The following is an 18997-nucleotide window of genomic DNA, read 5'->3' on the forward strand; positions in this document are numbered from 1 at the left end:
CGTTCTTTTAAGTTTTTGTCATTATAGTTCTGACCTTCTGGGGCATTTACAATCAAGACCATGGAAAACGACTCTAATAAGTACGTATGTGTCAACCAAGTTAGCTTTTTGGATGTCTGCTTTTGTTGAATTTTGTTATGTATTGCCTTTGTCTAGGAGCCCACTGCCTAAGAACCACTCCTTCAAAGCCTCTTTGTCGCTTAAATTTGGCCAAAAGGATCTAGTTGGCACTGATTCCCAACTGATCTGCTCTTTACTCCCCACCCCCACCCTCGACATGGGACCAAAACCAAACAAAGGAACAAAAATCCAGGAAAGAACAAATCCTCATGAGGAAAAAGTAACAAATCAAGAAAGAGCTTCATACCACCCTGAATACACACAATCTCATCTGGTCTCAGAAGTTAAGCAGGGTCAGGCCTGGTTAGTATTTGAATGGGAGAAAGATCTTCAGAGAAGACTGCTCAGAGACAGTTTGGAGACAAGGGGGGAATGCCATCAAAGTTCAAATGGAGTCACTCATGCCAGGCCTCTCAAAAATAACCAAAGCCAAGAGGATTGAGGAAATGGTTCTTATGTGTGTGGCTATCTGCCATTAAAGCCTTTCTAGGAGCAAACTTGTATTTTTTAGACAGGGTCTTCTACTTAAATAGAGACAAAATGATTATTTTTACTGGCTCTAGACATTTCTTTGATACTTAAAAAGACGGTGTTTTTAACTTTTTTTAAGCAATGTATTTTTCTTGGATATATGTACAAGAAATATGTTGTTGCCATGGAAATTCTACGCAGTCAAAAAAAAAAAAAAAAAAGGGGATACTGTCTGGGTAAAAGAATAAAATGTCCAACCATTAAAACCCCATTGAAGGGACCCTTTTGTTGTTATTTTGTCTATCCTCACTACAGCTAAAGTAGCAGAAATTGCTCCCTGAATCCACCACAGCCGAGTAAATCCAGTCTCTCCCAAGTGGGAGTGCATCCCCACCCTCCGGAATGCCTGCACCCTTCCTTGGAAGGACCCTGCTTTCCAGGAAACAACAGGGGACCACAAACAATGGGACAATAGTCCTTCTTTAGTCACTCTGGAAGCTGAACAGTCTACATATGGTGGAAGCTCAAACATGGGATGCACCCCTGCTCTCCTCTACACACTTGGACTCTTATCTTTTGGGTTAGCCCTTGCAAGGTTTCCCCCATGTACTGAATGTAGTAAGAGAGCCTTTGCTGGGACATTCACACAGCCATACTTTGTATCATACAGTCACCAACATGTCAGATGTTACATTAGCTTGTATACTCCCCTGGTTTGCAAGGTTGCCAATAAGCAATACTGGAAGTCCCAGAATAAGGGAAACAATCCAGGCTACATTTGTAATGGAAAGTGAGAAGAGTAGGTCTGCTGGACTTATTTGGGACATTGGGGAAGTTCTGATGGTAGGGGAGTCCAGGACCTAGTTCAGGAACAAGTTGTTAGAGAGACAGCACACTGAGCATCAGAGGTACGCTCACCCAGACCAGGGCTGACTACCAATTAAGGCACTGGACCACTGCATAATAAAATCAGAAGCGAATCAGGCAGAGGATTAGACCTCCCAACAATAGGAAAATATCTTTTTGTAGACCTGGCAGAAAAGATTGCCAAAGAACTAAATGTCTCAAACTGCTGGGTGTGGGGAGGCACCTTCATGAGTGAGAAATGGCTTGAAAAGGGACCAGTTTAAATGCTTACCAACTCTGTGTAATCAATAAATAACTAGACAAGAAAGAACTGACCTGAGACCTGGATTCTCACATCAGAGGTAACTGAGGAAGAATGAAGCAAAAGAACAAGGCCAGAATATGAAAAGTGGGTGGGGGAGACCCCTCGTAAAACGGTACTCTCTTGGAATGGGACTAATCTATCCTGGTGACCTGATGAGCCTAAATGCTATTAGACATTGCCCCCATTGGAAAACAGTCCCCAATGTCATGATTCTCCACCCAATGACAGCCTCTTAAATTGTTCTACAACCGGCAAGGCAAACCCATCCCAAGGCATCACTAAGATTGGCAAATATTGGAATAACCTCACCAATACTAACCCAGGTGGTGGAGAGCACTGGATGGGTTATTCTGGATATGTGGGAAGCGCGCTTATACCAAACTCCCTAGAACTTGGAAAGGAAGCTATACTATAGGAATTATCCAGTCTGGGTTTTTATCTCTCGCCCAACTCCAAGGGGAACAGCCGGGGGTTCCCCTTTTGAAACTCTGGAGCCTAGAAAAAGGAACCTTGAGGTGAGGAGCCAAAAGAGATGGGGAAAAGATGAATGGCCTTCCCACAGGATTATCAAGACCTATGGACCCGCCACCTGGGCACAGGATGGGAGCTGGAGTTACCCGACTCCCATCTATATGCTGAACAGAATCAGTAGGTTACAGGCAGTCATAAAAATTATTACTAACCAGACTGCCTCTGCCCTAGCCAAGCAACAGACCCAAATGCGAGCTGCTATATATTGAAATCACCAGGCCTTGGATTATCTTTTAGCTGTGAAAGGGGTAATAAGTGGCAAGTTCAATCAATCAGACTTTTGCCTCCACATAGATGACAATGGTCAAACAGTAAAGGAAATTGCCACAATATTGGAAAGATAGCACATATACCCGTACAGGCAGACTCAAAACCCTGATGGGGCAATGCTTTCAGTGTTACCCTGCCTGGTTTCCTTGGTATTGCAGTTCATCAGGACCATTATGGAGGCCACTATATAGAGAAAAACAGCCCCCCCCCCCGTAATAATGCTATGGAAATACAAAACCCTAAGTCAAGATGATGCTCTTTGACCCTAGGTGGGTCTGAGCACCAAAGCAGGGAATAATGTAGTACGGAAGAGGGGCAGCATGGCAGGAAACTTAAAGAAGCTGAACATGAAAAGGGTTATATGGCACTGAGGATGAAGTAGCCAACAGAATTGTATATAACAATATAAACTCTGTTTCATGCTTCTGTAACCTGCCTAGAATGTATATAAGGGGCTCAGCCTTTGGATGAGTCCTCTGAGCCACTGCTGGAATGCTAATAAATATTGCTTCCTGAAAAGCCTTGGTGTCCTGTCTTCCTGCTTGAATATCCCGCAACAGGACCCTGACCCACAATTTGTAGTTTGTCAAACTATAAACTGTATCAGAAAACCAAAGCAACACATATTAGGAGAGTACATCTTAAAAAAGCCAAAATAAGAATTCAGACATTATAGTAAAGAGCTAACTGTAACCCACAATCTTCTGGATGACTAAATTTGGGAATCTTGCCAACATAAAACACTTCACGAGGTAGAAGTGTTTGAAGTTGGGATAAAGGTGAGGAAAAAAAATAAAAGAAATTCAGAGAAAGACGTGAGTAGATCAAATGTCCACTTCATTAGTCCTGGCTAGAAATTAAGCAAGTGACAAGGAACTGAAAAGTAACCTTATGACTATCAAAAAGAAATTCTCTTGTACACAACATCCTCGATGAACATAACACTGGCTATTTAAATCCACTGAGTTAAGAATAAAGACAATGAAATGTGATCCTGGCTTAAGCAATGGTGCATATAAGAATTACCTGGAAAGCTTAGGATGGAGGTACACACCTGTAATCCCAGCACTTGGGAAGCTAAGGCAGGAGGATCTCGAGTTTGAGACCAGCCTGAGCTACATGGTAAGACCCTGTCTCAAAAATGAATGAATGAATGAAAACAAAAGAATTACCTAGAAAGCTTTTAAAAAGGCCAAAACCCAAGATTCCTGCACTATAACTTCAAAGTGAGGATCCTAACAGTGTGGCTCAGAAACCTTTTAATCTGTGCTTGACATATTGAAAAATAAACTTCTCTATTTATTTAGAGACAAGTTCTTGTGATCAGATGATCCTCCCACTTCAGTTTTAAACAGTACACACATATCACTGCAACTGTCAAACACTAATGTTTTTAACATAGGAAACCAGACAGTCCAATCTTCTACACTGCTCTTCCCCTTTCCCTAAATCATTCTCAAAAAAGAGGCACTACACTGTGAACCCAGAACAAAATAAAGTCCTCACGAACAAAAAGTTGACCCGCTCTCTGTGGCAGAAAAAAAGCATTATGGAAAGAACAAAATTAGGAAAAGTAATCTCTAGAATTCTATTCTCCTAGAACTCTCTCTTTGCTTACTCTTTTACATGCTACATACTCTTCACTGATTCCTTTCCACATATAACTAGACTATCTCTTTAAGAATGAAGCAACTCTGACCATGAAAGGTAAAGTAGAAAGACAAGGAGAAGTCAGAAGAGAGCCTACAAAAGGCTGTTTAATATATGCTAAATTTAGAGCAAAATAAACCCTCCCAGAGAAAAGCTTGTTCACTCGGGAAAAACATGAGCAATAAATATAGGACACTGGGAAAAGGAAAAGAGACAAAAAAGTTCCTACAAAAACTCTGATACCCTATCTTTTCTGGAGAACAGGCATGGTTGAGAATGTATGTACTTAAATAGTTTCTTGAGCCCTATCATATAACCCCTTAACAAGAATTCAAATTATATATACCTTTAATTGTTCTACAGTTACCAAATATAAGCGAGAACACTATAATATTTTGAGATACATCAATATTACCTGATACAGTCCAAATGTTAACATAAGCAATATGAAAATCACAATTTTGAAAAGTCAAAAGTAGTCTAATACAAAAACACCAAAACAAGTGAATGAAGGAAAGAAAGGCATTGCAACAAATCTAGCAGTACCTCTGCTTCACATCCATCAAATTACCCAGACATCAATTCTACTTTCTAAATTTTAATTTAATGCCTACCTAATTACCACTTCTTCATTTAAGAAATTTATTATATCATCTGAATAATTTCAATAGTCTCAAAACAACCTCTGTACTTTCACTGTTCCCTATAAATCGTCTTCACTTAACAACATGACCTTTCATATTACTGTAGTTTAAAATTACAAAGTCTTCATAATACTTCAACAAAATATTAACAGAGCAATAAAGCTTATTCATTTTCATGTAAATAGCACAATTTTCACAATCGAGTTTAACTATGTGAAGAACTTACATCATGAAACAGTTTTCTATCAGCAGCCAGTTGTTTAGATGCCAGTGTCTTGGTAACATGATAGAAGGTAAGTAATGCTCTGTGCTGTCGAAGATCATCTTGGACTTTAACAGACTCTATAAGAGTGGGAATCAGTTCAGGCCATTGTCTAGGACAATCCAACCGAGCGACTTTTGCAATCAGTACTGCAATCTGAGTTGCAATCTACAGAAAAAAAAAATTAATCATCAGAAATAAACATATGAAATCAAGGCAATGGACAAGAAATGCATTCCTACTTTCAAAATTACCTGTTTAGCTAAGTATACATTTGGCAAAAATTGATTAAAATTACACTTAACTACTTAAGACACTGGCCAATGGACTCCTAGAACCCTTTTAGGAGTCTATAATGTCCCTTTTCCAATTACATGTCAATGTAAAGCTAAGTTTTCTTTATACAACTTCCACCAAAAGAATTACCACAAAAGGGCTGGTGTAGTGACCTAGCAAGCATGAGGCCCTGACTTCAAAACCTAGAACTACCAAAAAAAAAAGAATTATTGCAAGAGTAGAGTAAAATGAAGCAAATATGAGAATCTATGTCTTCTTTTAAATATCCAGACATACATGTAGGCAAAAATGTAAAACAATGTCACGGTTCTCACTAAATTTTTATTGTTTTGGAAAATGCTATTGCTCATTTTTTAAAAATGCTCTTACATATGGTTTAAATATTTTTAAATTAATTGACACCTTTACATTCTCAGTTTTAACTTTTAATACAGTAAATATCACAAATACGCCTTATGAGCTCTTTAACTTTAGTACTGCGAAGAGATTCTACAGCTTCCAAGTATAGGAACCACTACCCAGGGGATGAGGATGTGGCTCAAGTGGTAAAGAACCTACACAGCAAACACGAGCCCTGAATTCAAATTCAAACCCCAGTACCGCCAAGAAAAAAAAAGAACCACTGCTCTAAGAGTAAAAATGATCACCAAATAGTAGTTATATAAAGTATGATATTTTTATAGATCGGTATTTCTGAAATACTAGCTGACAGAACACATATGCAGTGATTTATCTCTAAACCACCCAAAGCCCTCTCTAAACCACCTCCTGCCCTACTGAGACCAACTCCAGTCTCCTTTATCTTTGTCAAGGAATTACAAATCAGAGAGCTGAACTCATTTAAAAGGATCAAGATAAAACTACATCAGGAATACTGTCAAACACAGTGTGCTTTAATACTCATATTTTTAAATCAAGTATAATAAATAGTATCATCTTGTAAATATTTAAGAAGTTTTAAGCCTATAAGCAAAACTTAATTCATTCTGAGAAGGAAACTTCACAATAAGGAAAAGAAAAAATAAAACCACATGATCTATGATCTATTTGTCACAGAATAGTGGAAATTAAAAGTGTAATGGACGCAGGAAGCAGACAAAAACCTGAAGCCATCCTGGGTTTTCAAGGAGGAGAGGGTTATATACACTAAATCACTAAAAATAAATTTGGAAGTTTAATACTCCCATGCTTCAAGCATGTAATAAATTCTGTGTTCTTTTTCCTCCTTAAATAAAATTAATTTCTATGAAATAAGGCTATAATTATTTAAAGATGTCCTTGAAATACTAGTTCAAAAACTGAGAAAGTTACAAAGTATAGAAAAATATTGTAAAATGACTCCTGGATTTTAAGTCATGAATAGCCAAATCTAACCAAAATTCTTAAACCTGTAACTGGATCTCCAAATTTAAAGACCAGCAGAGCTATAGATAATCATTACAAATGTAATGTTTGCAGTATTGGGGTTTGAACTCATGGCCTTGTACTTGCTAGAAAAGCACTCTACCTCTTAAGCCACACCTCCAGTGTAAGATTTTATTTTTAATGCCATGAAACACAGTTTATTTGGAAAAGCAGCAAAATTCAAAAAGAGAAAAAGTAGCATTTTGTCACAAACCTGATTTACTGGTTCATTGAAGTTAGTGATGAGCCCTGCACGCAATGTACATTTTTCCTCCTCTGAGAGAGCACTACAAAAAGATAAACTTATTATGTTATACCTAATAGTGAGCACATACCAGCATTAGTATAAATTTAAACAATGAAAAGCCTTTAAACATGTGAGCCTGATTGGTTCTGGTGAGTAAATCACTTCCGTTAACTGAATACTGGCAATTGAGCAAGTGAGAAGCATAGCTCCTTCACAAATAAGCATAGCACAATAAGCAACAGAAAATAAGACAAATCCAGAGTAATTAATACCAATAGTTTGATGTTCACTTTTATTTTGTACAGTTACCTACAAAAAATTAAGCTACCGTTTGCCTTCTACTGGCTTCCTTTATAAAATCTGAGTGAGGTAACTTTATGGGGAGAGATTCAGAATCACACAATATTTGGGATGGAAGACTTGGTAGACGTCAACTAGTTAAAAACCTTGTATTTCAAGATAAAAGCGAGTGCACACAGGGAGGTATGAGAATAGGTAAGACACCTAAAAAATTAGATAGCATTTGTTGCCCTCAACACAGAGAAACTAAAGCAGATAATTTAAACCAACTGAGGCCAATAGGAGAAGGGGACCAGGAACTAGAGAAAAGGTTAGTTCAAGAAGAATTAACTTAGAAGGTAACACACATGCACAGGAAATTAATGTGAGTCAATTCCCTGTATAGCTATCCTTATCTCAACTAGCAAAAACCCTTGTTCCTTCCTATTATTGCTTATACTCTCTCTTCAACAAAATTAGAGATAAGGGCAAAATAGTTTCTGCCAGGTATTGAGGGGGTGGGGGGGAGAGGGAGGGGGCGGAGTGGGTGGTAAGGGAGGGGGTCAGGGCAGGGGGAAGAAATGACTGAAGCACTGTATGCGCATATGAATAATAAAAAAATTAAAATTATTACAAAAAAAACCCCTTATGTTTTACATTTCTGGAAAGGATAAACACAGTACTAATAAATTTCACCATATATAAGGAAGGAAACTAAAAAGCTAAAGGACGTAGAGAGAGAACAGTCACTGTATATGATCTTATACATTCTGAATTTTGAACTGCATGAATGTATTATTTATTTTCAATTAAATTTTGAGGTGTTCGTTTTAAGATTATCCATTATGGCTATGATGGCATAGATGGTATGAAACAAATCATTCCAATAAGATCAGCTATAAATATAGTCAATTTTAAAAATTAAAAGGGGGTGAGGGGAGCTTGGAAAGTAACTCAAGTAGTAGAGCACCTTCCAAGCAAGGGCAAAGTTCTGAGTTCAACCTCCAATACTGGAAAAAATAAAATAAATAAATAATAAGGCAGCTATTGTGAGGTGAATTGTGTCCCACAAAATGAAATGGTCATGTTCTAACAGCAGGTACTTATGTGACCATATTTGGAAATACCATAGCCTTTGCAGATGTAATCACATTAAGATGAGGTCAATACTGGATTAGGATAAGTCCTATTCCAATACTGCTAAGCCTTTTATTTGTTTGTTTTGAGATAGGTCTCAAACTAGCCTAAAACTCTCAATCCTCCTGCCTCTACCTCCTGAGTGCTGGAATTATAGGTGTGTCCCCTTACACCCAGCTTGACATTCTTATAAGAGGAAATTTTAGACACAGTGAGTGAAAGAAGACTCAGGTTACCAAGCCTTGTATGCACATATGAAAAATAAAATAAAATAAAATAAAAAAAAGAAAGAAGACTCAGGAAAGAAGGCCATGTGACTAAGAAGGCAGAAATTAGAATGATGCAGCAAGATAACCCTTCCCTAGAGCCTTCAGAGTGACTTCTAGTCACATAACTGTGAGAAAATACATATATGTGGTATTAAGCCACCCACTTTGTGGTAATTTACTATGCCAGCCTAAGGAAATTAATATAATCATATTTAAAAAAAAAAACTTAGGAAATGTGACTTTAGGAGTCCTGGGTCTTTTAAGAAAGGACTGTGATGAACTAATTAATACATTTCCCCTACCATAGGAAATCAAGCTGAAAGCAGCTAAGGGACTAAAGAGCTAAGCAGAGATTTCAACAGGTCTCACAGTACTGAAGAGACAAAAACTGAAGTTCTCAGTAAACATTCAAGGCTTGCAACTGAAACCCCAGGAAGGCTATAACCTGGGATTGACAATAAACCAGAAAAAGGTCAACCTTAACTGTATCAAGGTTCAGGTCAAAGTCTTTTGCTTACCCAAAATCTCTCTGGAGAAAGATAACAGAATTCAAAGCCTCTCCAATTCTTATTCTGCATTCAGTCAAAACTTCCAGGCATATAACATAAGGCCCTGAGTTCAAACCCCAGTACCACCAAAAAAAAAAAAATTAAAAACTTCCAGGTATACCAAAAAAAGGGGGGAAAATAAAAGCAAAAACAAGAATACAGTGTAATTATCAAAATTATATTTAAAACAGTTTTGAGTAATTATGAATAAAGTGGGGGCCGGTGGCACACCTGTAATCCTAGCTACCTGGTAGGCTGAAATCAGGAGGATCACAGTTCAAGGCCAGCCTGGGCCAATAATTGGAAAGACCCCATCTCCAAAATAACTAAAGCAAAATGAACTTGGAGGCATGGTTCAAGCAGTAAAGTTTGTGCTTTGGAAGTACAGAGCCCTGAGTTCAAACCCTAGTCCCACCAAAAAAAAAAAAAATTATGAATATATCAAGGAAATACATGTAAAAGATGGGGGACTTTCACCAGATAACTGGAATTTATTTTTTTTAATATCAAAGAGAAATTCTAGAAGTAATAAACACAATGAATGCAATAAATATAATGAACTAGAAGACAGGTCAATAGAAAATACCCAGATTGAAACGTAATGAGAAAAAATAAAGCACTTCTGCTTAAGAGTCCACTGATAGCAAATGTGTATTTAAGAAGTACTAACCAGAAAGCAGAGGCAGGAGGACAGCAAGTTTCACACCAACCCAGAAAACATAGAGGCCCAGTCTAAAAAGTAAACAAAACTAAAGGTAGTTCTTTAGGTAGAAGATAAATGGACCCAGATGGAAGGAAAGCACAGTAACACTGAAAGGAATGAAGAACATTAAAAAGGTAAATTTAAATGAATACTGTTTTTCCATTTTTTTAAGTGGTAGAACTGAGGTTTGAACTCAGGGCTTTGCCTTGATACACACTTCTAGCCCCTTGAATATTGTTGATAAAAATGACATTTTGTGGAGTTTAAAATACATATAGGATTAAAGTACTCAACAAGAATATTAAAGACAAAAAGGCTTAAATGGAGATTAAATATTATGAGATTCCTCCATTGTCTGATACACAGCTATCTCTAATAAGTCAAAGGAATGCACATTATAGTCCTTAGGAAAATCACTTCAGTAGTAAAAGTAAAGTGATAAGTTTTTAGGAAGAGTGAATGATAAAAAAAATTCCTTTAATAATATAAAGCAAGAAAAAAAGAAATAAAGATCAGAGACAAACAAAAAAACATGAGTGGTAGATTTAACCCCTCTATGTCACTAATTACATTAAATGTATTAGATGTAATTCTAAAATAAAAAACATCTATCAAATTGGATAAAATTTCCAACCATTTGTTTATAAGAAAAACACAACAAGAAACATTGAAAGAAAATGCAGAAGGTATGAGAATACTAACCATAAAATGCATGGTGTGGCTCTGTCAATATCAGACAAACTACACTTTTAAGTCAAAGCTTAGTACTAGAGATAAAGAGGAAATTTCGTAATTATGACAAGGTCAACTCAACAGAAACATAACAACCCTGAATTTATATGAACCTAAGACAGTTTCAATATACAGAGAATGAAATATGAAGGAAAAGAAGAGCAGGCAAGTACATAATCATATGTAGGGATTACATTCCGTTATTGATGGAAAAAGCACAAAAATTAACAAAGACACGGACAACGCAAATAGCACAATTCAAAAATTTGAGCTAACTGGCATATATAAAATACCAACTGCATACGTACATTCTTTTCAAGTACACAGAAAACATTTTCCAAAACAAGACAACACATTTAAAGAATGAAATTAGTTAAAAAAAAAACTAAACTAAAAAGCTCCACATAAATAGAAATTAAGCAAAATACTTCTAATTAAGCTATAGATCTAAGAACAAATCACAGAAAAAATTTTAAAATATTCTTAACTAGGTGCTGAGGCTATAGCTCAATGGTAGAATGCCTGATCTATGTTCAATCCAGCACCAAAAAATAAAAAATCATTAACTGAATGATGATAAGGAACATACTTCAGACTTCTGTAACCAAACATGTTATAAGAAAAGCCTGAATTCTCTACACATATATATGCATATATACATATATACACACACACACAAGTTGAGTGAGTATCTCATACCCAAAATCCTTCAGATGAAAAGTGTTTCAGGTTTCAAGGTTTTTTCAGATTTTGAAGTATCTGCAGATATAAGATTTTTTTTTGATTTTTGGAATGTTTCCATATAAATAGTGAGATCACTTAGGGATGGAACTCAAATCTAACAGGAAATTATTTTACATTTCATATACACCTTACACACAAAACCTGAAGGTAATTTTATACAGTATTTTTAGTGTACTTGTATATTAACTGAAACCTGCACATGAGGTCAGATGTGGAATTTTCCACTGTGGCGACATGTTGGCATACAAAAAATTTGAGGTTTCAGAGCATTTTATACTTTAGATTTTTAAGATTAAGCAAATTCAACTTTTATAAGAAAATGTGAAAAAATCAATTATCTAAGTTCCCATGAAGAAGCCAGAAAAAAGTAACCCAAAAAGTAGGAAGTATAAATCTTATAAAAAGCAGTAACTACAACAAAGATAGACAAGAAGGCCAATAGGCAAAATTGAGAATACAAATCAGATCCACACATATAAAGTGCTTAATGTAGTTGGATACGGTGGGGCAAGCCTGTGTTCTCAGCATGAAAGAGGCTGAGGCAGGAGGATCACAAGTTTGGGGTTAGACTGAGCTACATCATGAGAAACTGTCTCAAAATTAAAAAAAGAAAAACCAAAACAAACACCAGTACCTAATGTATAACAAGGGTACCATTGTAATGCAATGTCTGCAATGGGGAAGAAAAACATGGTGGTGCTACCCCTACTTCATATATGTACCTTACACAAAAATCAATTCCAAACATCACACAGCTAAATGAGAAAAGCAAAGCAAAGCTTCTAGCAGAAGACATAGGAAATATTTTTATGACTTTTGATTGAAAGATTTCATAAATAGGTCCCAAAAGAACTAATCATAAGATTAATTATAACTAGGCATGGTGGCATATGACTATAATTCCAGCACTCAGGAGGCTGAGGTAGAAGGGTTGCAAGTTCAAGGTTAGCCTGTGCTACATAGTGAGTTCCACCCTGGGTGCTTGCTCACTTCTCCCTCTTTTTGAGAGTAAAAAACTTAAATTCAAAATTAAGATGTCATCAAAAGATACCATCAAGAAAACAAAAAGGCAAGTGACAAAGTGGAAGATTTTTTTCAATATGTATACTCAACAAAAGGCCCCATCTAAAGTGTATATAAAATGTCACAATTCAAAAAATAATAAACCAATTTTTAACGTGCAAAAGACAGGCCCTTCATTAAAAAGGATATCCAAATTACTAATAAGTACATGAAAAAGTACGCTTAGTTCTTCATCAGGCAAATGTAAACTAAAATTAAAAAGGCCACCAGAATGACTAAGATAAAAGACAGACCTGATCAAGTATTGATGAAAATGTACAGCAAATGGCAACACTCATAGGCTGCTGGTGGGAGTGCAAACTGGTACAAACAGTTGGGAAAACTAATTGACAGCATGTTCTACAGTTGAATATACATCCGATATAAAGGACAATAAAATGTATATATGTGTACAACAGTTACTGGAGTACTAGTAGCATTCTATCTAGTTCCAAGTGGCAGATACCTGGGTACACTCACATTATAACCATTTGAACTATACTCTCCATTTGTGTGTCTTTTAATTATGTCATATATTATAGTTTTGTTTTGGGTTTTTTTTTATTTTGGTGGTACTGGGGCTTGAGTCCATGGCCTCATACATGCTAAACAAATGCTCTACTACTTGAGCCATGTCCCCAGCCCCTTTTGTATTTTGCTTTTGAGATAGAATTTAGCTAATTTTGCCAGAATTAGCCTGGAAGTTGTCTGCCTCCACCTCCCAAGCAGGTGTGTACAACAAAGGCCAGCTTATATTGTACTTTAATAAAAAGTTCTTTTTCTTCTAATCTTGACAGTGACTTACTTAAGGATAATAAAGCAATGAGAAAGCAAGATTAAGATAAACATTTAGGAGGTAAGCTACAATGAAGGGATTTGTTTTCCCATGAGAAATGATTTCTCTGACCCTTTCGACTCTGCTGTACTTTCCAACTTGAAGAGCTCCCTGCTATCATCAAAACTCCCTAAACTAATGCTTCTTTCTCCTATAATTTCATACTTGAAATTCAAGTTTCTTCTATGCCAAAGTCAGGTTTGCCAGTATTCATAATTCCATTTAAAAAAATACAATGATTATCTATCAAAACAGAAATCTGTACCATGAAAAGAATTTGTACATATTAAAGAAACAAGCCACTGGGTGGAAAAAAATTCATGTTTACTGTGTGTCAATAGTTAACATTCCACCTTAAATGTTATGCACATTTTATCATTAGATGACTTTAGACTAGATCTCAAAAAGAAATTAGACAGGATTTAATTAATGAGGACCCAGTTAAATTTCATTGCACACAGTAATAATATATATACTTTTAAAAGTTAATTCTCATTCTGTGAAAATAATCTCAAGAGAAGGAATAATAAAAAATGAAACTTAGATAAGAATACAAACACATTTTAAGTGCCTTAAACTTACACACAAAATGCAATTACTAATCTTCCATTCTTGCTCTTTTAAAGTACATTCACCTTCTTTCCAGCTTTTATCTCAATATCTACTAAAAAAGACAGCTTTCGATTTAACTATCAACTATGATTTCTCCTTTAACATTTTATATTTGAAGAAAATTAAATTTTAGGGGGGAGAGGTGTGGCTCATGTGGTAAAGCACTCCCTAGCAAACACAGGGAAGGTCCTGTGTTCAAACCTCAGTACCACCCCACCCAAAACACAGGTATTAATTTAAAAAATAATTAAATTCTAATGTAACTTTCTAATTCTTCATGTAAAAGTACAATCTGAAGTATTTAATAGTAATTCCAGTCATTTATAATTATATTCTTCATTATAACCAATAAAACAAAATGACTTAGAGAAACCACGTAAAATTTAATTGAACCAGACCAGTTGAAAAGTAGGTGCTGCTACACTATTGTTTATAACCCAATAATGCACAATTTCTCATCACTAATTAATATTATTTCTCTGCAATATTATGAACTATTCCTAAAATAAGGGTTTGCTTTATACTGTACTGTCATCAAATGTGTAGCATACAAGTAGTTACTTGCTTCCAACATTAACCAAGGGCCTGTTATTTGTACTTTGAAAAACTCAGTTTTTTTTAAAGGGTTAGTAAATATAAAAATGTACAGAGCTACAGTGCCATCTACAAGACAGCAAAGATTATGTTACTCAGCAAAGTTCATTATTTTTCTACCAGATAAATTCCAGGGTCATGTCTACATTACCTTCTCATCAATTATAAAACATGCAATTAGGACTGGTGGTGTGGCTCAAATGGTAGATCATCTGCTTTGTAAGCACAAGGCCCTAAGTTCAAACTCCAATAACACCCCAAAAAAAAAATTATATACAATTAACTATCAACATAAATTTGTTCATTTAACCACCACATTGCAATTACAATGTAGGTAAAACTAACTCCAATGAGACTGTAAATGTATACTACCCCACTCCTATCACAGAGGTAAAAACTGCAAAAGACATAGGAATATTCGACTGCTTCAGAAATAATGTGTTTCCTGTTCGATAAGATTTTGTAGAAAATCCAAAACATTTTACTTCTTTACAAGAGTTCAATATAACTCATATATGCAAAATGATCTTTACAAGCAGAAGGCCAAGAAGATTACACCACATACCACACACATACATACAGAGAAATAAAACCCATGGAGAAAAGCAATGATAATGTTGTTAACTATGTGGAACATTTTTCTTTTTCATCAGCTAACACACTTGTTTTATTTTGGTTTTTTCCTTTTAAGTACCATATGCTGTGCAAAATTCCAAAGACCATGGTAATCTTCTCTGTATTCTTCCAATTTTAGTATATGTGCGAATAAATAAGCACTAACAAATTCTTTTGCATAAGCATGTACGTTCTCACCCTTCTTGAATTTGGAAACGATTACAATGAGGAACTGATGAACTTACTGAGGTGCTGCACGTCTCCAATAACGATCAATCCCATGCTTAAAGTATAGAACAGCAAGCCACCTTACATTTATATCAAGAGTGTGGTTGGTGAAAATATTCTGTGGATAAAAATGTATTAGAATTAGCATGTAAGAATTTTAAAGTATAATTAATATACACACAACAGGGCTGTGAGCGTGGCTCAAGTAGTAGAGCACCTGCCTGGCTAGCCCAAGACTCTGAGTTCGAAACCCAATACTGCCAAAAATAAATCAATAAATAATCACCACAATAAGCACTGGCTAGGTTTTAATTAATTTTTTTAAATTTCAGCACTACATTCCAAATTGATATTTTCTAAATACTTATGCTTCTACAATTTATGCAGAAAGCAAACCCACTCAGCCAGGACACAGTGCCTATCCCTGTAAGCCCAACACTCAGGAGGCTGAGGCAGATACATTACAAGTTTAAGAAAAAAAAAAGAAAGAAAGAAAGAAAATATGCCTAGTTAATAGCATAGTCTACTCAGCACCGTGTTCACTGCATAAGCTGAATAATTAACACACGTGAAGATACACTATGCTATTCTACTTTTAGGTATGTGTGAAATTTTCCCTAGTAAAAAATTAAACTCAGAAATAAGCACACATAATCCTACACAAACACACAGACACACACACACACATACAAAATAAAATAAATAAATACATTCTAAATTTAAAAAAGAAAAAGTACACATACCACAACACAGATTCAAAGATCCTAATGACTGAAAAATGCTGGGTTCATACATGCTAAGAAATAAACAACCTAGTCCACAGTAACACACTCTTTACCCAAAAACAGTCATACCTACATTTGTTTTATAAGTTTGATAGTACCTTTAAGTGACATAAAGCCAGGTGTGGTGTGAATAACCTTAATTCAAAATTAGCCATTATTCAAAAAATTTATCCACTGGGTTAATCCAAATAATAATCCACACAGTCCCTGTTTTGCACAGTACTGGGAGACAATAAAAGTAGCTATGTAAGTTAAGCCATGCAATATGATCATAATAATCAATGGGGAAATTTGAATTCTTTCATGACTTTTAAAAAATGTTAGTCAAAAGAGTAAAACAACCTTAGTGTCAGCTCTAAATATATGGGAAATAAAAATAGTGAAAGTACTACTGAATGTTGTAATTTAAAACATTACAAGTGTTTTATGTCTTTGGAAAAAAACTTATCTAGAATAGTGGGTACATACATAACAATCTCACTTTTAGAAATTTTGTGTATGTATAAAAATTACAAAGAAAAAAATGTATACTTACTACTTACTCCTTAAGACCCCTGACAACTGAGTAAGAGTTCCCCTGATGGATCTCCATTATTTAAAAAAAAAAAAGTACATCTTTCACCACATTAACCATATTTGATCTTGACATTTCACACATCTACTTTCCACACTAGACTGAGTCTTGTCTTATGCCTGGAATCTACAGTGCCAGCCACAGCAGAAACTTCACAAATATCTATGAGCAAATGAGTAACTGAACGGAAACAATCAGGAATACTGTGAAAGTTGGTGGGGTTTCAGTCAGTCAGTCTCAGCTACAGATGCCAATCCAAGTAGAAACCGTTTGGAGCACTAACCTGACATTTGTATAAACTTGGGAATCCCCACACTAGAATGGACAGCTAGGGCTAAAATAGATTAAAAGTGGCAAGACAGACTCGAACGCAGCAGCTTTCTAACCTATTCTTAATATCTATTTCTTCTAAAAGAATCTCAAAAGAAAATTACAGCTAGTATAAATAAAAACAGAAAAAATTTAGGTAATTGAGGTAAGGGACAGTGGGCCATCAGTCCCTTACCCTGCAAGGGTTTTTCCAGAGGTCAGTAAGGTCTTTCTTGGTAGGCTGAGACTTGTACGGTCTCAATAAAATTACCTTTGTTTGGTATCTACATAAAGAAACACATGTATATGTGTGTGTATACATACAGATACATGTATGTAAAGGAGAAATTTATTATACCTACATAACTCCATCTGCCTGTCTGGGGTGCCTCACCATACTCAGTTGAAGATAAATATATATAGTATTTTACATAAATGTCTACATGGACAAGCTCAAAAACATATATTCCTAATAAACATACCACATAAAAACATTAACTTATCAATAAATATGTAAGTATCCCAAAACAAAAGACATATTAAATATAGGAAAAAAGATTCAAACAGTTAATATTCTTAATAATTAATACATTACACAAAAAATAATTTAAAATGCCTATTGGTTTTAATGACCCAAAGTAACTAACAAATTCCAAAAGTATCGCATTTTTGACCTCAACAATCACAAGGCTAATTACAGAGTATATGCACTTAAGTAAAAATATGAAGAGGAAAGATATTCAGAGTTTTCTAAAGAAAAAAACTCTGTGCCTAAACTTTATGAACATGATGCTGGGATAATAAAGTAAGAGTAATGACATTTTGTGGAGTATCATTTAAAAATCAATCTATTTATTACCTTCTTGTTACTAAGCCTAACAGTCAACTTTCAACAAGTATGACTGTAAACATTTAACTTCTCCCATAGTCATGATCAGTATCTTCTTAAATTTAACAAACAATTCAAACTTTTTAGCCAAGAAGTCAAAACATGAATGTTAGAGGCTGCATTATTCTATTTTGCAAGATACAATAAACAATTTTGCTCTGAATTTATGACCCAGTCACAAATACTAAGTCAGTTTTTGGTTCACTGGTCACTGCCGTGACAAGAGACAAATCTCAATCACCAAACTTCTCAATTTTTCCAAAGAAACAAAGAGTGACCACCCTCAACACAAAAAGACTTCTTTTATTCTGGCATTGAAAAGGTAATTTTGATTAACTAACCAAAACCTTTTAAACTCCAACAAAGGTTTAGTTAAAGCATATATTGCTAATTAAGTTATTACTTCCCATTAGAACCCAGGAGAAGATCAGATGTGTCAAGAAAATGAAATTTCTAGGTGAGAAAAGGAAATATAATGATTAAAGTGAAATATGGGGTTACGGGGTAGCTCAGTGGTGAGTGCTTGCCTAGCATGCACTGGGCTTTGGATTTGATCTCCAGCACTGGAGAAAAGGAAAAAGTGAAAAAAATACTGAGCATGATATTCCTAAGCCTGATGCTACAATATGGAGAATGGCGCAATATAAGTTCTGAGAGGGATGAAGACACAATATGAAAGTGTACAACCTATAATCCTGATGTCAGAATGAATGTGCTAAACTTGAAAAACTCATCACAGTGGGTGCCTTCTGAGCAGACACTATGAATACCCTGTTCAATTACTTATAAAGAATGGATGTTTTAAACAGTAAACGTATGAAAGTTGTTAAGAATATAACCAAAGCAAATGACTTCCTTTTTGTCAAAAGATATAATTAAATTGCAGTAGAAAGGAAAGACCCCAAATGTTGATCCATCAAAAAATATTTCACAAACACCCTCAACAAGCCATGCCCTAAATTAGTATGATAAGGATAATACAATGGCAGCCAAACACTTGGACCAGTTTCGTTAA

At 35.4% G+C, this 18997-nt stretch overlaps 1 protein-coding gene across 2 annotated transcripts in view; it reads right to left on the bottom strand.

The window, feature by feature from the left end:
* Positions 1-18997, bottom strand: part of LOC109700887 (importin-11-like) — a 66450-nt gene that overhangs the window by 37334 nt on the left and 10119 nt on the right. For both annotated transcript variants that reach the window (XM_074077423.1, XM_074077424.1), the window contains exons 3-5: positions 15443-15543; positions 7035-7107; positions 5084-5287 (exon numbers count right to left, since the gene is read on the bottom strand). In XM_074077423.1, the coding sequence (XP_073933524.1) occupies positions 5084-5287; positions 7035-7107; positions 15443-15543 (378 nt within the window). The remainder of the gene's footprint in view (positions 1-5083; positions 5288-7034; positions 7108-15442; positions 15544-18997) is intronic.

This window comes from Castor canadensis, chromosome 6, assembly GCF_047511655.1.
Source record: "Castor canadensis chromosome 6, mCasCan1.hap1v2, whole genome shotgun sequence".
NCBI lineage: Eukaryota > Metazoa > Chordata > Mammalia > Rodentia > Castoridae > Castor > Castor canadensis.